Here is a 17,984-nt window from a genome sequence, read left to right on the forward strand (position 1 = left end):
ACTGGTATGAATAGGCAACCCAAGGTTCCTGCCATTGACTTTTATATGTAAAGAAGAAATAGCAAGTGTTGGTAAAGTTCCAATCGGGGTCTGTGCCCGCAGACTAGTCTTTCACTGCAGCTATGTCTTCAGGGCTCACTCTATATAATGTCATTGATAAACACTATAATTGTCTTCAAATAAGGACACACATACTTTTGTAATACCTTTGTGCATTTGAAATGTATATCTATATTCAAGGTAAAACTGGTCAATTAATGGGGTTATTGTAACATATGTCATAAATGACTTATATGACTCCTGCTTTGACAGACTTACCAACAAAAGTGAACAGTTTGAAATGTATACACAATTGTCATCGCTATACCTATCAAAAAACCTTTTCAATCTCAAACAAATTGAAGATAAAAATTGTATTTATCACCCAAGTTTATAACCACAATAGTGACTCTTTCTTAATCTAGTTTCTACTGGTCAGCAGGGCAAGAAAATCATCATAACTAAACAAATGAAAATGATAAAACCAATAAAAATGAACAAAAAATATGCATGTACTCTATTAACAAAATGTATAAGGGTAAGAATAATACCTTTGTTTCCCGCGTTCCAGCAGTCATATTCCACATTCCTGTACATATCTGGATCCAAAGCCTTGGCTACCTTGTAGGGCAGAGGAGGACGTCTTTTTTCTATCCTCAGTCTTCCAAACCTGTCACGTTCCTCATCCTGTTGATAAAACAAAAGAAACGTGTTTTGGGTACTCTTAGATTATTAACATAGGGGGTGATTTCATGAGCTTTTTTTGTCCAATTTTTCTTTTTGGGGGGGGAGGAGACCTTATTCCATAGGCTCTTGTACACAATTTGAAAATCAGGATTGCTAGTTTGCTACCAACGAGCATCAATATGTGATGGGGATCTAAGAGATGATTTCGAGATGAAGAAGCCAGGCCCAACAGGATTGAATGATTTGAATGTACCAATCATTAATTTTGTTAGGCACTGCAGATGGTGATGATGTACATGTTATATTGATGTATTTTAATTCAATGACCTATCTTTCCTCTCCCTAACAGTTTTATTGATAACATTTGCAATACAAACACACAGACACATTACCTAATATTTTAATGTTTTCCCCACGCAATATGTTTTATTTTATGCTATTCAGACAAAAGATTCTTAATCCTTGACTATCCTTAACCCATATCTTTTTTTTGAGGGGGGGGGGGTTCAGACTATCTTTCTTAACCCCAAACAATTGCTCAGTCAGGGTTAACACCTTAACTCAGGACTATTGCACTGCTCATGAATATTGATGATTTTGCCACACAACACACATTCAATGTGAACTTCAACTTCTGTGATTGGCTAATGATTAGCCCCCCTCCCCCCTCCCCTTTCTAAGCCTGGTTTGGTTTCAGACTACAGCTCACAATACCATAACTGCCTAGCTAGAATAAAGCCAGCTAATCCCCATTTTTAACAAGGGCAGATTGTACCTTGCTATTTACCATGTAAAACTAATTTGGGAACAATTTGTTTGAAACTAATGTGGGCTGAGCTTACCCATGTAAAGAGGTGGGACTAATTTTCTGGGGTCAAGGAAAATGTGTGTGGTCGGATACTAGTAAGCATATTTGAGTCTACATCTTCAGTACTCCTTGAATAAAGTGTGGAAACTTTGAATGATCAAGAACTATCATTTTTCTTCCTTTTCATTCACCCTAAAATTGTTTAATACCTCATGTCTCCTTGGTGATCGTTGATTGAGTGAATCACCTCCTGCATTGGGCCCATGATCTGAGTATCCATAATGTCTTGAATGGGGCTTCTTGCCTGGCGAGTTCCGTAAGACCTCTACAGCTTCATCAGCCTCCTTGGCAATGTTGAACACTCTCTTGTATAAGATCTCATACACAATGGCTGTATTATAGAAGAGAGATAGAACAAAATAAACCCCTTGAAGGTGAAGCTGGACACATGCACTTTCATTATTTTACCTTCAGATTTCATTCACATAAACACCTTGATAAGGCAAATATATGTTTTTTAAGAGTTATCACAACAATATGCAATCTGTACAGAGAATAAAATAATGTAGCCTATACAAATATAGTGCATAAAACTAAAGTTCCAAGAATGCTACGACAAAATTCCCAAACAAACAGCACGAGTTCAGTAGCTTATAACGGAAGCTTTTAACATACTGCTGACAATTCCTCTTATGACCTACAATAAATCCTTCAAGTTGTATATACTTACATTGACACACCCCAAGACTATTCTGGTACTGCTTGGTGAATACACTGTCATAATGATTATTGTTGGAGAAACAAAGAAGCACCTGTAATGAAACACAAGGCAAAAATTATTTATGTCTCGCCAACTTATGAAAATAACCACAAATATTGATTTGCAAGGGCACATAACAAAATTGTGTATTGAAACTTTATTGTGAAATGACTGGGATGGAATAACACTTGTCATAAGAGCCTTGCACATTAACTTTAATGTTGACCTGAAAATGACCTTTGAACTTACCATGTGACCTCCGACTGCAGCATAAGATGCAGGTCACCTAAGTCCATCTACCATCCAAGTTTGGTTGAAAAGTGACTTACAGTTGCGGAGCTAGGTGTCATAAGAGGGTCTTGCATGTAAACTTTAACATTGACCTGAAAATGACCTTTGACCTTATCATGTGACCTCCAACTGCAGCATAACATGCGGGTCCCCCAAGATCATCTACCATACAAGTTTGTTTGAAAAGCGACTTACGATTGCGGAGTTAGGTTTCATAAGAGAGTCTGGCATGTAAACTTTAACGATGACCTGAAAATTACCCTTGACCTTACCATGTGACCTCTGACTGCAGCACAACATGCAGGTCCCCCAAGTCCATCTACTATCCAAGTTTGATTGAAAAGTGACTTACGGCTACAGACTTAGGTGTCATAAGAGAGTCTTGCATGTAAACTTTAACGTTGACCTGAAAATGACCTTTGACCTTACCATGTGACCTCTAACTGTAGCATAGCATGCAGGTCCCTCAAGTCCATCTACTGTCCAAGTTTGTTTGAAAAGCGACTTACGGTTTAGAGTTATGTGTCATTAGGTTTGTGACGGACGGACAACGGAAAAAGGGATAAATAGGCTAATGGGTTAATACTGTTCATACATGTATGTCATTTTCAAGAATATTGTATCTTGATACAAACTTGAGCGTAAGATTGACTTGTTCCCCCTATACCCCCCCCCTCCCCTGCACATTCATTGAAGGACAAGTCCACCCCAACAAAAACTTAATTTGAATAAAATGGGAAGAATCTAACAAGCATAACACTGAAATTTTAATCAAAATCAGATGACCAAATTGACTGAACCCTAGGAAAATAAATATTTTAATTTTCCCTGTGGTTCAGTCATTTTGGCAATTGTTGTCAAATCTGTGAAAATTGAAATATTGTACAATTCAAACAATACAAAAGAAATAGTGAGCGAGGGAAATCGTTGACTCTCTCATTTCCATATCACTGAGTTGTGTATTTACATAAACTGTCTTATGAAAATGAAGCGAAACTTTATAATGCATAACTTTCTAATTCACATCCGATTTTGATGAATTTTTCAGTGTTATGCTTGCTTGATATTTCTCTATTGATTCACATCAACAACTTTCTGGGATGGACTTGGCCTTTAAGAACCACCATTATTTATCAGGATGACTGTTTTCAGAAGAATAATTGACATTGAAGTTTGTATATAAAATGGAGATTGAACTTTTGTACACTATTAATAAGCTGCAACAAGTATAAGTTTTACTTCATTTTATGAACTGAAATTTGTTAATACCCTTTTTACACATGACTTTCAACATCTTTTGTTTATGATTTTTGTATGAAGAAAATCTTTAACCCTTAACAAATTGCAAAGTAAATGCCAATGCCATTTAATGAAGACTTAGTGTACAAAAGATTGAGAAAAGCTCTATGTAATTATTCAATCAGATAATTCAGAGCCTTTGAAAGGCTTCAGGAAAATCTAGGTAATCCTTTTGAATCTCTATCTATTGTTGACATCTGCACAAGTATCCTGACAGGAAATTCTTTCTTTCTGAAAATGTGTGATGGCTTTGCATATAACAATCAAAGAGACTCCTAACGCCTCCTGATCAATGATTATGAAATCAGGATGAATTAAAGTCACAAAGGAGGTTTGAAAAAGGCAGGCTAACATTCTTTGTCTGCATCATTAACAACATCCTCTTAATACTGCTCTCACATGCTTCAATACAAGTCTCACTTTTGAACTATGAATACCCACATCATCAAGCTCAGCAGACAAAGCCAATGGCAAACTTTACTGAGAGGCCTGCCGCTCTAGTATTTTAATTCAAACATTTTCTGACTTTTGATTCAGAAACTATTTGATCAATCTGTTACATGCTTGGCAATGTTGAAGGCAGGTTATTTTTGCATAAAACCTATTGTCTCCTTTCAATCTGTCTAAGATCAGATTCTGTACAAGGTTCTGTACATCTACTGTATGTAGTCAATGCATTTGGTATTAGAAATTAAAAAGCATGTAAACTCTTTCATTCTGAAAAAAAAACCTTGACTATCATATGCATTTTTGCAACACCTGTAACTTGCCCCCCCCCCAAATAAAAGAGTGGGTTTAAAAATGTTTTGCAACACATAGGCTCCTTCTGTTCATACATTTTTAACATATGTCAAATTATCAAAATCTGATCTCATCAATACTTACTTCCCCTGTAATAATCAGAAAATCCCTAATACGTTTGAGTAAATATGCAAAACATATATTAGTTGAGATATAAATCCCTCCAAATGATATCATCAGTTTAATGTAACACAAGCTTCAAATTTACAATATTCTTGGTTCTCTGCTCAAAATTAAAGAACCAGGTTTAAAATTTGTTAATAGTAATAATAATATTCTACATTTTATAGCAATGTATAGGCCTACATGTACATCAGAATAATGCCTCTCAGGGCTTTTCACTTATCTATGTTCAACACTCCTAACATTTTAAGTCAAATTAATGCCAATTTTGTATCTTTTGATGCTGTGATACAAAAGTCGAATAAATGAAACTTACTTTGTTAGGATATCCATTCTGAGTCACATTACTTGGGGGTTTCCCAGGATCTTGATATATGATGAAATCTCTCCTGTGAAATATAAGAATATCATAATCTTGAGCCCGACTCTGCCCAGGAGAACATTCAGTTCACACCATTTATGACCAGTACAAAAACATAATATCAAACTACCACAGAACCACACCATTACTACTGCAGTAGACTGGTAGTATAAGTAGCAGTCGTAACCTATGGTGGAGGTCGGTATCAGTGTCGCAGTCGTACATGAAGTTGTAGTAGAAGGTGCAGTAGTAGCAGCAGATGCATACAATTGTATCTGTCTCGTACCACATGGTAAATTCCTAAAAATCTACATACAAATACTCCCTGTCATAGGAGCAGGTTTTGTAATGTTCTTTTAGGGAAGACCAAAGTTCTTTTTATGGTCTTTTGACTTCAAATACTTATCCCCCCCAAAAAAAAAAAAAAAAAACACCAAAACACTAAGCTGTTAAATGAGCTGTTCCCTTTCAAAAAAATATCTAACAGTACATGAATAACATTCTCTTTCTCTCTTTCTCTTCTCCCATGCCTTATTCTTTCTACAAAAATTGGGCAATATCCAATAGACAGGAAACTTGTATTTCACAATACTAAACATACTCCACTTTTGTGTATTACACATTAAACATGTGCACATAACTGTACATACACGTATCACAGAGCTTGGAAAGTATTTCTGTTTACCATTTAAAAGAAAAAGAATTGAATGGAATAAAAGTTCGAAGAATGAAAAGAAACATACAAACATACCAACTTCATCTTTATTATTACCATTCAAAAGACTAATAGTATATCATTTTTGTTGAAAGAATTTCATGCAATCATTTAATTGATGTATACAATCGTTTAATTGAAAGCATTCAAGATTCAAGATTGAGCATACAATTTATTACCATGAAAGTGAACACATTTCAATATTCTATTATATGTGTACAATGTACTGCAGAGCCAGATAATAGACGTTAAAACGTGAAATACATTATTTTTCAATGGACGCTCATAAACCATAAACAATTTTAACAATGCTGCTTACGTTATGAAAAATGTCGATTCAATCTATATTTAGGAATAGGCAAGCCCTAACTTTTTCAATCATTTTGGTATGTTGCAAGGCCAACAATTACACAGTTCACACTTCACAAGCATTCACAATGAAAACACTCCAACCTGGAGAAGAAACGTCATTTTGTATTGATCTCCTGTGTGGTTAATGTTTTAGACAACAGTATAAGAAAACAATGTTTTCCATTCACATTGCTATAACAGGAAACAGACAGTCTTACTTGTACATTAATGACAAAGCACTGATTTCCACTTGACCAGCCCATTCCTGTAAAGGGGGAAACCAGGTGAATATTAATACAGAAAAAAAAACTATCATATATTTACTGGCAAAGTAGCAATAAGAATTGTTAATGCTTTTTTAATGTTTAACATTTTAAACAATGTGGGGAAACCCCACAAACTAAATCAAACGTGCATAAATCAACACTTTACATTCATCACTATCCCATCAATAGAAAACAATTACTAATATGACTGTTTATTCTTGGTGGCAATAAAGAATTTTCAACACTGAATTTCACTGGGTTTGCTTCTAAACTCTTATCTTTCATTAAACAATATAAATTATATGGTTAATGAAAGACCCATTTTGATGAGTTTAAAAAATGTGAATTTCAGTAAATAAAAATCTTACTTCAGAGCAATTTCCATCATGCATCGGTAAAATTAATTGGAAAAAACCACATTATTTCTTTGAAAATGTACGCATTATTGTTATTTCCATATGATCTTGGTTTGTGTCACAAAATATCACCCTCAACATGTTCCAATGAAATGGAACAACGTAATTTGAAACAGGGGCTGATTCACCAGAGGAGGTTGAGGGCAATTTTGCAACAAGAATTACAAAGAAAAAAATGAGCACCACTCATATGGAGGATTTTCATGTAAATGTTTTGAAAAGCAAATAATTTTTTTTTTAAATTGTTTCAGAGGGTGCAGGGAGCTCCATACCTGATCATATGTTCATAGATCAGAAGAATCATTTTGACAATATAGACTTAATTTTAAAAATACTTTTATTTTAATTTCAATCAATTCAAGAATAACACCAAATTAACACAAATGGGGTTTTCTTCAACTTTACACAATTTCCATAATTTTGCAACAAGAATTACAAGGGAAAAAGCGAGCACCACTCATATGGAGGATTTTCCTGTAAATGTTTTGAAAAGCAAATTAAAAAAATGTTTCAGAGGGTGCAGGGAGCTCCATACCTGATTATATGTTCATAGATCAGAAGAATCATTTTGACAATATAAACTTAACTTTAAAAATACTTTTATTTTAATTTCAATCAATTCAAGAATAACACCAAATTAACACAAATGGGGTTTTCTTCAAATTTACACAATTTCCATAATTTTGCAACAAGAATTACAAGGGAAAAAGCGAGCACCACTCATATGGAGGATTTTCCTGTAAATGTTTTGAAAAGCAAATATTTTTTTTTTAATTGTTTCAGAGGGTGAAGGGAGCTCTATACCTCATTTTATGTTCATAGATCAGAAGAATCATTTTGAAAATTCTTTTATTCTAATTTCAATCAATTCAAGAATAACACCAAATGAACACAATTGGGTTTTTCTTCAACTTTACACAATTTCCATAATTTTGCAATTTGAATTACTAGGGAAAAAGCAAGCACCACTCATATGGAGGATTTTCCTGTAAATGTTTTGAAAAGCAAATAAAAAAAATGTTTCAGAGGGTGCAGGGAGCTCTATACCTGATTTTATGTTCATAGATCTGAAGAATCATTTTGACAATATAAACTTAACTTTGAAATTCTTTTATTTTAATTTCAATCAATTCAAGAAAAACACCAAATAAACACAAATGGGGTTTTCTTCAACTTTCCACAATTTTCATATGAAACCCCAGTATATTACCTTTGCAGTCTGCAATTTGTCTAGGTGCTGTTCGAATGGACCTTCAACAAACTGAAATATAAAACAAGCAAAAAAAAAGAGAACTGTGAATACAAATACATAAATAGACAACACAACAACCTTTGCTTCTGACAAGATTTACAGATCTACATCACATTTTTATGAATTGATTTGAAGCTGGATTAAATTTCATAATATTCATTAAGACTTTGGATGGGGGTAACCTATGCTGAGAGAAGATACTTGAAAGAGGGAAAATAGTAAGTTGTGATTTTTTTTCATAGCATACATTCATATTTGATTTATGTCTTTGTGAAATACCTACATTTGAAGTCTATGTTTTAACTTGTTATGCTCCAGGTACATATTTTTAGTTTTTTTCAAGCACAAAGAATTGCATACTCCATATTTTTAAGTTTGGACAAGTTACAAACCTAGTAAAAACCAATGTTTCATTCAATCATTCAAAGTCTTACTAAAGAAGTAGAATACCAAGACTACAATTACTATGTCCCAAGGAAAGAAATTCGAAACAGGTATTGTAATGCGCTGGACTTTTGCATCATAAAAAATGCACAAGGAAGTGTTGATTACTAACAGTTTTTTGAACAAACATGCATACAAATCTTCTGTACCTACATGTTTGGTAGACACTTCATAAACTAGGCTAATATGCATACAATCCCATTACAAGCTGGTGTTTTCACATTTAACAGGTGAAAGGAATAGTTTTGTGAATGTGTATTCTAACTCTAATACACACTTGAACTCATACTCGGTCTCGATCTGTACTCAATAACTAGGCATGTCTGCTTGGCTTGGAGTCACATTCACAACTAACTTTATTCTCTATATTAAACTACAATATATAATTCACTGTACATAGTTACATAATATTCTGAGGAAGGCAATAGTATCCCTAAATTAGACCCCAAAGTAGCCAATCTGGAATAAAATTATTGGAAATGGTTTTTTGACTGATTTTAGTAGGTATGGGTGTCAACATTAATTTTACCAAAAAAAAGTTAGGATGAATACGGGTTGGGAAAGTGCTTTTTTTCAAGGTCAAAGGTCAATGACCTTTTCATATATACTGTATAATTGTATCTCTGAGATGGAAAGGTGCAGGTTGGTGATAATGGTGTCAAAATGCACAAATTCTTACCAGAATATCAAATAAAATAAAATTAAGTACCTAGAATGCATATTCACCGATAAAATTCAAGGTCAAAGCCTTTCAAAGGTCAATGACCTTTTTTTACATTATATACCATACTGCATAATGGTATCTCTGAGATGATAAGGTACAGGCTGGCGATCATGGTGTCAAAATGTACAGATTCTTACAAGAAGATAAAATAGAATGAATTCAAGTACTTAGAATTGACATTCACCAATGAAATTTAAGGTCTAAGGTTTTAAAAGGTCAATGACCTTTTTACATTATATTTACCATACTGTATAATGGTATCTATGAGATGAAAAGGCACAGGTTGGTGATCATGGTGTCAAAATGCACAGATTCTGATCAGAAGATCAAATAAAATAAAATTAAGGACATAGAATGCATATTCACCCATAAAATTCAAGGCCAAAGGTCAATGACCTTTTATACCATATTATATACTGGTATCTCGAAGATAAAACGGCGCAGGTTGGTGTTCTTGGTGTCAGAACACACAGATTCTTACAGGAAGATCAAATAAAATGTAATTAAGTATCGACAATGCACATTCACCCTTAAAATTCAAAGACAAAGGTCAATGTCCTTTTTGACATTAGATAATAATAATGGTATCTCTGAGATAAAACACCGCAGGTTAGTGATCTTGGTGCCAAAATGCAAAGATTTGTACAAGAATCTTCTGAAAATGGGTAGGATAGGTCTAACTCTCATGTCACAGCTAGCATCATCTGAGAGCATTTCCAAACAGCAGAGGGATGATGATGAAGTGAATGCCATCATTAGAGCTGCATGTATATCAACTTCAACAAAGATGAATTCCCGTATTATTATTAATTGCCTCTCATTGCGAGCTGCCAGAATCTTTTGAGATCTTTTTGAGCTAATGTTGCAGGACAAAACTTCATATCTGCTCTTTGCCGTACGTCACCCATGATGCTATTTCTACTAGGTGTCAGTTTGTACAAGGATCATTATTTGGTCCAGAATAACTGAGTGTTATCATGCACAAATTAGGCATATGATAATGAAATTCAACAGGAGATAATAGCTTAAAAGTACACATCCATTGACCTAACAAAACTACAGCATCACGTCCAGTTCTTGAGAATCAAGCTATGCAACATATCAGCAATAAAATAGACCCTGGTCTGATATCCCTTGACAGAACGTTATTAGGCTTTCATTGAATGGGCCAGATCAAAGTCCTGAAAATGTCAGGTTTTCAAAAGTTTAATTACTCTTTGCTGAAGTTGAGACACTTAACTTCATTTACTATGACAAAAGCTGCAGCTGTAATGATTGCCTTATTTTAATTCTTCATCATTGCCCCTGGCTATATGAAAATGTTCTTAGATGATGCATGCCATTATATCCTTTCCATTTACAGATTAAGTTAAAGCTTATAGTATTGATTGTAGCAATTGAGGTTAGTGACCTATTGCTACAGAAAAATTAGATTTAGATTTAGATTATATCATACATGATTTTTTTTACACTTTTGGCAATGCATGACTACAATATATATTAAAAAGTGCTATTTGATATCGATTTCACCTCGAACTTGTATTTTGACGTCATCATTGGTCAAGGAATCAACTATTAAATTTGTGTTCATTTTCCATGCAGGTCAGTCTTTTTCCCATCAGAATCACTATATACAATGAAGTTATCAAGTTATCGACCTATTTACTTAAATTCCCTGACGTTATTGATCTAGTTGATTGACTTCTAACCCTTAAATATATTTTCCATGGCCGCCATTATTTATCCTTATTTCAGAGTGAAATTATTAAACATCTAAGTTTTCATTACAAATAGGTATCTTTCTTTCTATAATTCACAAATAAAATGTGAATATAATAATTATGAATTACTATCTTTTTTTTGGGGGGGGAATCATGCATGGATGTACAAATATTTATTAACTTTGACCTTTGACTCAAGTGGAATGCCTCTGGCCGTCTCACCTGCATCACGCGGTTCAATATAGCAGCAGTGCTGACTTTGAATACTACTCTAACTCGCACAAGATGTTCAGTGATACATGTACATGGTTACTCTTATGTCCACTTTTTATGAACTAGACCAATAAACTTACAGAGATATGGTTATTCAACAAAAAACCCCAACATGGCCAAAGTTCATTGACCTTACATGACCTTTGACCTTGATCATGTGACCTGAAACTCGAACAGGATGTTCAGTGATACTTGATTACTCTTATGTACAAGTTTCATGAATCAGATCCATAAACTTTCAAAGTTATGATGGTAATTCAACAGATACACCCAATTCGGCCAAAGTTCATTGACCTTGGTCATGTGACCTGAAACGTGCACAGGATGTTCAGTGATACTTGATTACTCTAATGTCCAAGTTTAATGAACTAGACCAATAAACTTTCAAAGTTATGATGGTAATTCAACAGATACCCCCGATTCGGCCAAAGTTCATTGACCCTAAATGACCTTTGACCTTAATCATGAGACCTGAAACTTGCACAAAATTTTCAGTGATGCTTGATTACTATTATGGCCAAGTTTCATGAATCAGATCCATAAACTTTCAAAGTTATGATGGGAATTCAACAGATATCCCCAATTCGGCCAAAGTTCATTGACCCTAAATGACCTTTGACCTTGGTCATGTGACGTGAAACTCATGCAGGATGTTCAGCGATACTTGATTAACCTTATGTCCAAGTTTCATGAACTAGGTCCATATATTTTCTAAGTTATGATGACATTTCAAAAACTTAACCTCAGGTTAAGATTTCGATGTTGATTCCTCCCACATGGTCTAAGTTCATTGACCCTAAATGACCTTTGACCTTGGTCATGTGACATGAAACTCTAAAAGGATGTTCAGTAATACTTGATTAACCTTATGGCCAAGTTTTATTAACTAGGTCCATATACTTTCTAAGTTATGACGTCATTTCAAAAACTTAACCTCAGGTTAAGATTTGATGTTGACGCCGCCGCCGCCGTCGGAAAAGCGGCGCCTATAGTCTCACTTTGCTTCGCAGGTGAGACAAAAAGGGCACCAAAATATCAAAGGTCAATGAGGGGCATTGAGGCCTATTAATCAGGGCATCCATTACCTTGAATTGATTTGAAGCATGCGGATTACTTACAGGTTCAAAGTGCTCCTTATTGCGCTCCATAAACCTGATACAGGCTTGGCGGACATCGTTGTGGAGGGCTTGCGTATGGAACACCTGAGGGATTTAAACAAATAGGCTAGTTATTCCAGAAAAAAGTCAATTGTGTGAACTTCAGACTCAAACATGTACCAGAGAGTTGTGCTGACTAAAGTAAAATGAAATTGAGGTAATGATAACCTTGATGAATTCAGAAATTTAGCAACCAAACTTTTAAATTTTATTTCAAATAATGACCTCTTTGGACTTTGTGGCTCAAAAATCTCATTAGATCATTGTCAGTCTCTTGTGCATACATGTACAGTATATGTACCTTCTTGTACATGGGTCAAGTTTGAAGGTGATCCCTCATTAGGTAATATTTGGTTATCACAAGAGCAAGATATTTTCAGATATATACATGTATGGCCAATCACCTTTATTCCAAAGACCCAAAATATAATCAACCATCAACACTCTAATTTGAATTCTTGAAGCAAATTGTATTACAGTTCTGAGAAAGAGATCATTGTTAAGACCTATATTTGACTTCTGACCTTTGGATATGTGACCCCCTGAATTGACCCAAAAGTACAATTGGATTCTTCAGTAACATGTATGGACATATTTAAACCAAATTCAGGTTGATCCTTCAACTCAAATTGTTCTTCATTTATCACTAATCACTACATCAAACAAGTGTCGCGAAGTGTCGCCCACCTGTAACACGGAAAATGGAGTTACATGTATTGGTCAAGCAAGAAAAGTGGAAGGTGGTGACTTCACTTTTGACCTTCTGACCTCAAAATCAATAAAATTCCTGTGATCTATGCTATTATCATACACACCAAATTATATGAGCCCAGGTTAAGTTAAACTAAAGTTATCGCATTAACATAGACTTCAGAAGGGTAAGATGAAAACATGTCACTGTGACCTTTTGACCTCAAAATCAATAGGGTTCCTGGGATCCATGCTAGTATCGAACACACAGCAAATTATATGAGCCTAGCTTTTAAGAAATACAAAATCAAATCAGATAGGCAAAATCATCGATGTGCAAGAAATTCAATGTGCCAAGTTTGAAGTTTATTCTAAAATAGTTTTGTGGTTATCCAATAAATTAGGCATTTCAATGGATTAAACATCTTTGACTTTTGACAAATGTCACTCAGATCCAAACAAACATTTGCTAAAGATTCAGGAATATACATGTACATGGACCATTTTTCAATCAATAATATTATAAAAATGCATAGGTTCAATTCATATCATTGATTATCATTCTCTTGTCATTTAAATCTTAAATTTGAAATTAAAGCCCTCTCAATCTATCACACTCAGAAAACACATTTTCCTTGAATTCCTAACAAATAATTATATAGAGCTTTGAGGTTCAATACTGTCACTGGTCACATTTTCAGGTGATAGATCAGGTGCAAGATACTCGACACAAATCTGTCATCAATCAACCCCCCCCCAAAAAAAAGAAAAAGGACTGGCAAGTCAAAGTCAAACAAAGAAAGGGCCTGTTTAAGTTATTTTGAACTGCAATCCATAATATAAGCACAAATACATGGTTGATACACACATCAGATAATAAGACTCTACATCAAGTCGATGTAGAGCTAAGGATAAATATTTCCACTGCTAAATACACTCTGAATTCAACTTCTGAAAACTGACAGGAAAACAACAATCATTCGACTTCAACGCAATACCCAACTGATATCGGTGCGGAAACAGCCACATCGGGTATTCCCCCATCTAGAGAAAATCAGGCAGCAGCGGCAGACGGTACCGTAGGCGGGATACGGTACCGATACCAACACAGACATCTAACGATATTCCACGGTAGACTAAAATAAAAGAAATGATCATATAGGGCCGTTCAAAGGGAAAACGTATACAATACACAGGGAAAACATTAATAAACATTAAAATGACATACCGGTACCGGCCAAATACACAATTATATAAATTTCACAATTTTTTACCTGTTCTGCAACCGCTCGAAAAAGGCAAGATCCATCCTTCGCCGTGATTTTCCTCACGAGTCCTTGCGAAGCAAGAAAATCATCAATGGGTTCAAAAGTTTTTATATATCTCGGCATTATGCGAATAAAGAAATCAAAATAATCAAAATTTGATCCTGCTTTGGATTCCTGAAAATATATGTCAAATAAATGAAAATTAATGCAGAAATGACGAGGCCATGCGGTCTGCCTTCCTTGCGTGCCTCGTAATGTCGAGAAAATACATGCGCAATATATGCCTGCGCTGCAGCTGCATGCGCCTGCATGCACAGTACAGCGCGCTGAACGTCTTCGAGCTGCAAGCTGTCATCGCCGCGGCCCAAGCTCCGGGGCATTAATTGTGCAGCTTGCGATCGCTTGCTTGGCCATGGGTTGCCTTTGACATTATTTTGCTATCGTGCGTGATTCCTTTGCACGTGTAGTTTTGTTTATGTTTTGTAGCGGTAAGTGGTCACTCGCCACCGCGCCAGATGCAGAGAGCATCCCGCGCCGAGAGCATCTGACAAGTTGTCGAATATGACTTTTCTTGATTTTGATTGGATGAGAAGCAGAAGGATCGGACGGTTACTATGGAAACTAACAGATTTAAGAAAAATGTTGTCGGGTAAAACTTCACCAGAAAACGTCCGCAACGGGAGACAGACCCTGAACCACTCCACGGAATATCAAAACTGTTTTAATCCACCATAACTTTTTTTTGATGGACTATCACAAGGGGGGGGGGGGAGCAGGGGGCACTTGCAAAGGCGCCGGAAGCGGGGGGGGGGGGCAAAACGAGATTTTGCCCCCCCCCCAATGTGACCCCCTGAAAGTAGAAAAATTATAAATTATTTAGGACAAAAGCAAACGAAGGCACTTTTCTGCCTGAAAATTGTCATTTCCATTGTCAAAAATGAAAAAATTTTGCCTCTGACGGGGCAAATACATTATCATAGTTAGCCTCGCGCGTCTTTTGACGAACAGTTCCTCTGTGAAACATACCTTTGATAAGCCCCTTTTCCATCTTATTACAGTGTGATAACGTTTAACCTTTTTAATGGATACATTTCAGACTAAAAGCGAATGGCAAATTGATAGTGGTCCACCAATGATTAGGTTTTGTTCTCTATGATACTGGCTGTGTCGTCTAACAAACGCGCGGTCGCCCAGAAACGCTCAGACCGGACCCGATATCACCAACGCGCGTGAACACTAGTTACTCGAGCAACATAATATGGAATCTATGTAGCTGTCAAGCCCAGAAATAACATCTCGAGAAACTTGTTTCAATTATTTCATTTTCAACTAAATATAAATTGAGTTAGTACAGTGCTAACAAGTCAGTGCCCTAAAGAAACTACCAAGGTCATTTCAACTCAATATAGACATGTTATCAGAAAATTACACTCAGAATATAAGTGTATAGAGGATTATAATTTATAATTTGTGAAAATGGTGAATCCCACTCGAAAGCAACTTGAGATAATGTTTAGACATGAAAAAATAAAATCATCTGTGAAAGTGTCTTCTTGACCGGACTCATTATCCGAGATATGAATAAAAATGTAAATAAAGAATATAAAAGAAAAAAAAGCCTTACAGTACTGCTCTACTATAAAAAAAATCTTAAGATATTTTCACAGCCCCGTATTTTCCGCTATTCCTTTTCATTGGCATGATTGGAAGGCGTTTTGTCTGATACTATTTCAGCTCATATGATATAGCACTTATGTATTTTATATTCCAAAACTTCTTCCCATTACCTGTTACTAATCAGATCGAGATGGCAGCTATGTTCTCTGGTTCATCCCAGATTTTGTTATTCATGGACGTTTGCAAATATAAAAAAACAATCCGGGAGTGGGTGGGGCTGCAAGACCTAAATTTTCGAAGAAACTAAAGAGCGAGGGGGTTTGTGATGGGGGAGCTTAAAAATTTTCTAGAATAAAATTGAAGGATTTCGTGCACACTTTTGGTGAATTTTGTGAATTTGCCCTCTCGATCAGCGGCCCCCGGCTGCGTACGGTCATGTTTGTCATCTTAAAGTCTTTAAAAGGCCTATATTACATTGGTTTGAAACAATTTCGTTTGCAATAAGGCTCGAAATTTGCTGGAACTGCGACCCTGATCATGAAGAAACACCAGTCTGGGTCAGGAGCAAAAAGAACTCCAAGACTGTTTAATTCTCAAGAAATTTATTTTTGAATGCTCTTAGAAACGCAACTTTTATACTCCATTTTTACACAAAGTCCTTACCGTGTGGGGTGGGGGTCCCACAGCCTCTCCCGCTGGATCGCTCCGGTATCTCACACTGTCAAAAATATTGTGCCCCCTTGGGATTTTGCCCCCCCCCCCAAAACTGAAAGTGTTCCGGCGCGCCTGGGCACTTGCCTTCCAAAATCCCCCCCCCCTAGGAAAAAACGCCCTTTCATAAAAATGAAATGTGCCTTTATTTGAAAAAAAATATATAAAAAACCGGGGGTAAAACCTATGCATTTTAGGTTAGAGAATCACAATTTTTTGGCTCGCGCTTCGCACTCGCACCAATTATTATTTACTAAAGGGGAAGTTCACCCTGACAAAAAGTTTGTTGTTAAAATAGCAGAAAAAATAATTAAAAATATTGCCGAAGGTTTGAGAAAAATTCATCAAAGAATTAAAAAGTTATTAGAATTTCAATTATTTGATTTGTGACGTCATATGCGAGCAGCATTCCTACGTAGCAAATGGTAAAAAATTAATGAAATCTAATTTTCTCAGAAAATTGAAAATGGTTTTTACTGTACCTTTTGTATATCAATAGACAAATCATTTCACACCCAATCATGAATAGAAAACAAAATTAAGTCATCATGAACCATACAAAATTTGAAATTCATGCATTTTATATTACATAACATATGGGGCAGCTGCTCGTTTATGACGTCACAAATCCAAAAATTTGAATTCTAATAACTTTCTTAATCTTTAGTGGATTTTCCTCAAACCTTCGGCAATATTTTTTATTATTTCTTCTGCTATTTTTACAACAAACTTTTCTTCAGGGTGAACTTCCCTTAAGGTACTCATCCTCTTCATTATTACAAAAATGAGAATGTCCAGTTTTCAGGTCAAAATACGACACACTTTTGGCTCGCGTTTCGCTCTCGCGTTAATAATATTGTAACTCATTCTGTTTCTGGTTATAAATATTCTTAGAACTCAGTTGTTCATGGTTGTTAGGTTGAACTTCGATCACAAATAATTGTCAGCTCTTGTGTTTCGCGCTCGCGTTAATTCTTTACTAACATAAGATGATCTTTTTCATGATAACTCAGGGGCGGAAATCTCCGAAGGTAGGGGGACAAGGGGCTGGAAAAATTTGACAAGCAAAAAAAAGGGGATTCATGATCATCCCAAAGGTAAGGTCGTCTCGTCCTAAAATACATGTTTTATTTCGATTTTGAATGATGTATTTCTAAAGTACCACAAATAGTATACTAGGGGGGACATTTTATTATTGTGTCCCCCATTA

General features: G+C 35.5%; 1 protein-coding gene across 4 annotated transcripts in view; it reads right to left on the minus strand.

Annotated features, from left to right (window-relative positions):
* LOC121412306 (OTU domain-containing protein 4-like) overlaps window positions 1–14,921 on the minus strand; it is a 33,439-nt gene extending 18,518 nt beyond the window's left edge. For 3 of the 4 annotated variants that reach the window (XM_041605195.1, XM_041605196.1, XM_041605194.1), the window contains exons 1-8: window positions 14,453–14,921; window positions 12,450–12,533; window positions 8,128–8,178; window positions 6,454–6,500; window positions 5,125–5,197; window positions 2,265–2,346; window positions 1,744–1,925; window positions 591–726 (exon numbers count right to left, since the gene is read on the minus strand). In XM_041605195.1, coding sequence (XP_041461129.1) covers window positions 591–726; window positions 1,744–1,925; window positions 2,265–2,346; window positions 5,125–5,197; window positions 6,454–6,500; window positions 8,128–8,178; window positions 12,450–12,533; window positions 14,453–14,569 — 772 coding nt within the window. In that variant the 5' untranslated portion in view covers window positions 14,570–14,921. Of the gene's footprint in view, window positions 1–590; window positions 727–1,743; window positions 1,926–2,264; window positions 2,347–3,014; window positions 3,098–5,124; window positions 5,198–6,453; window positions 6,501–8,127; window positions 8,179–12,449; window positions 12,534–14,452 lie in introns of those variants that run through there. The other variant, XM_041605197.1, reaches the window with a different exon arrangement.
* Between the last annotated feature and the right edge of the window lie 3,063 nt (window positions 14,922–17,984).

This window comes from Lytechinus variegatus, chromosome 1, assembly GCF_018143015.1.
Source record: "Lytechinus variegatus isolate NC3 chromosome 1, Lvar_3.0, whole genome shotgun sequence".
Taxonomy (NCBI): domain Eukaryota; kingdom Metazoa; phylum Echinodermata; class Echinoidea; order Temnopleuroida; family Toxopneustidae; genus Lytechinus; species Lytechinus variegatus.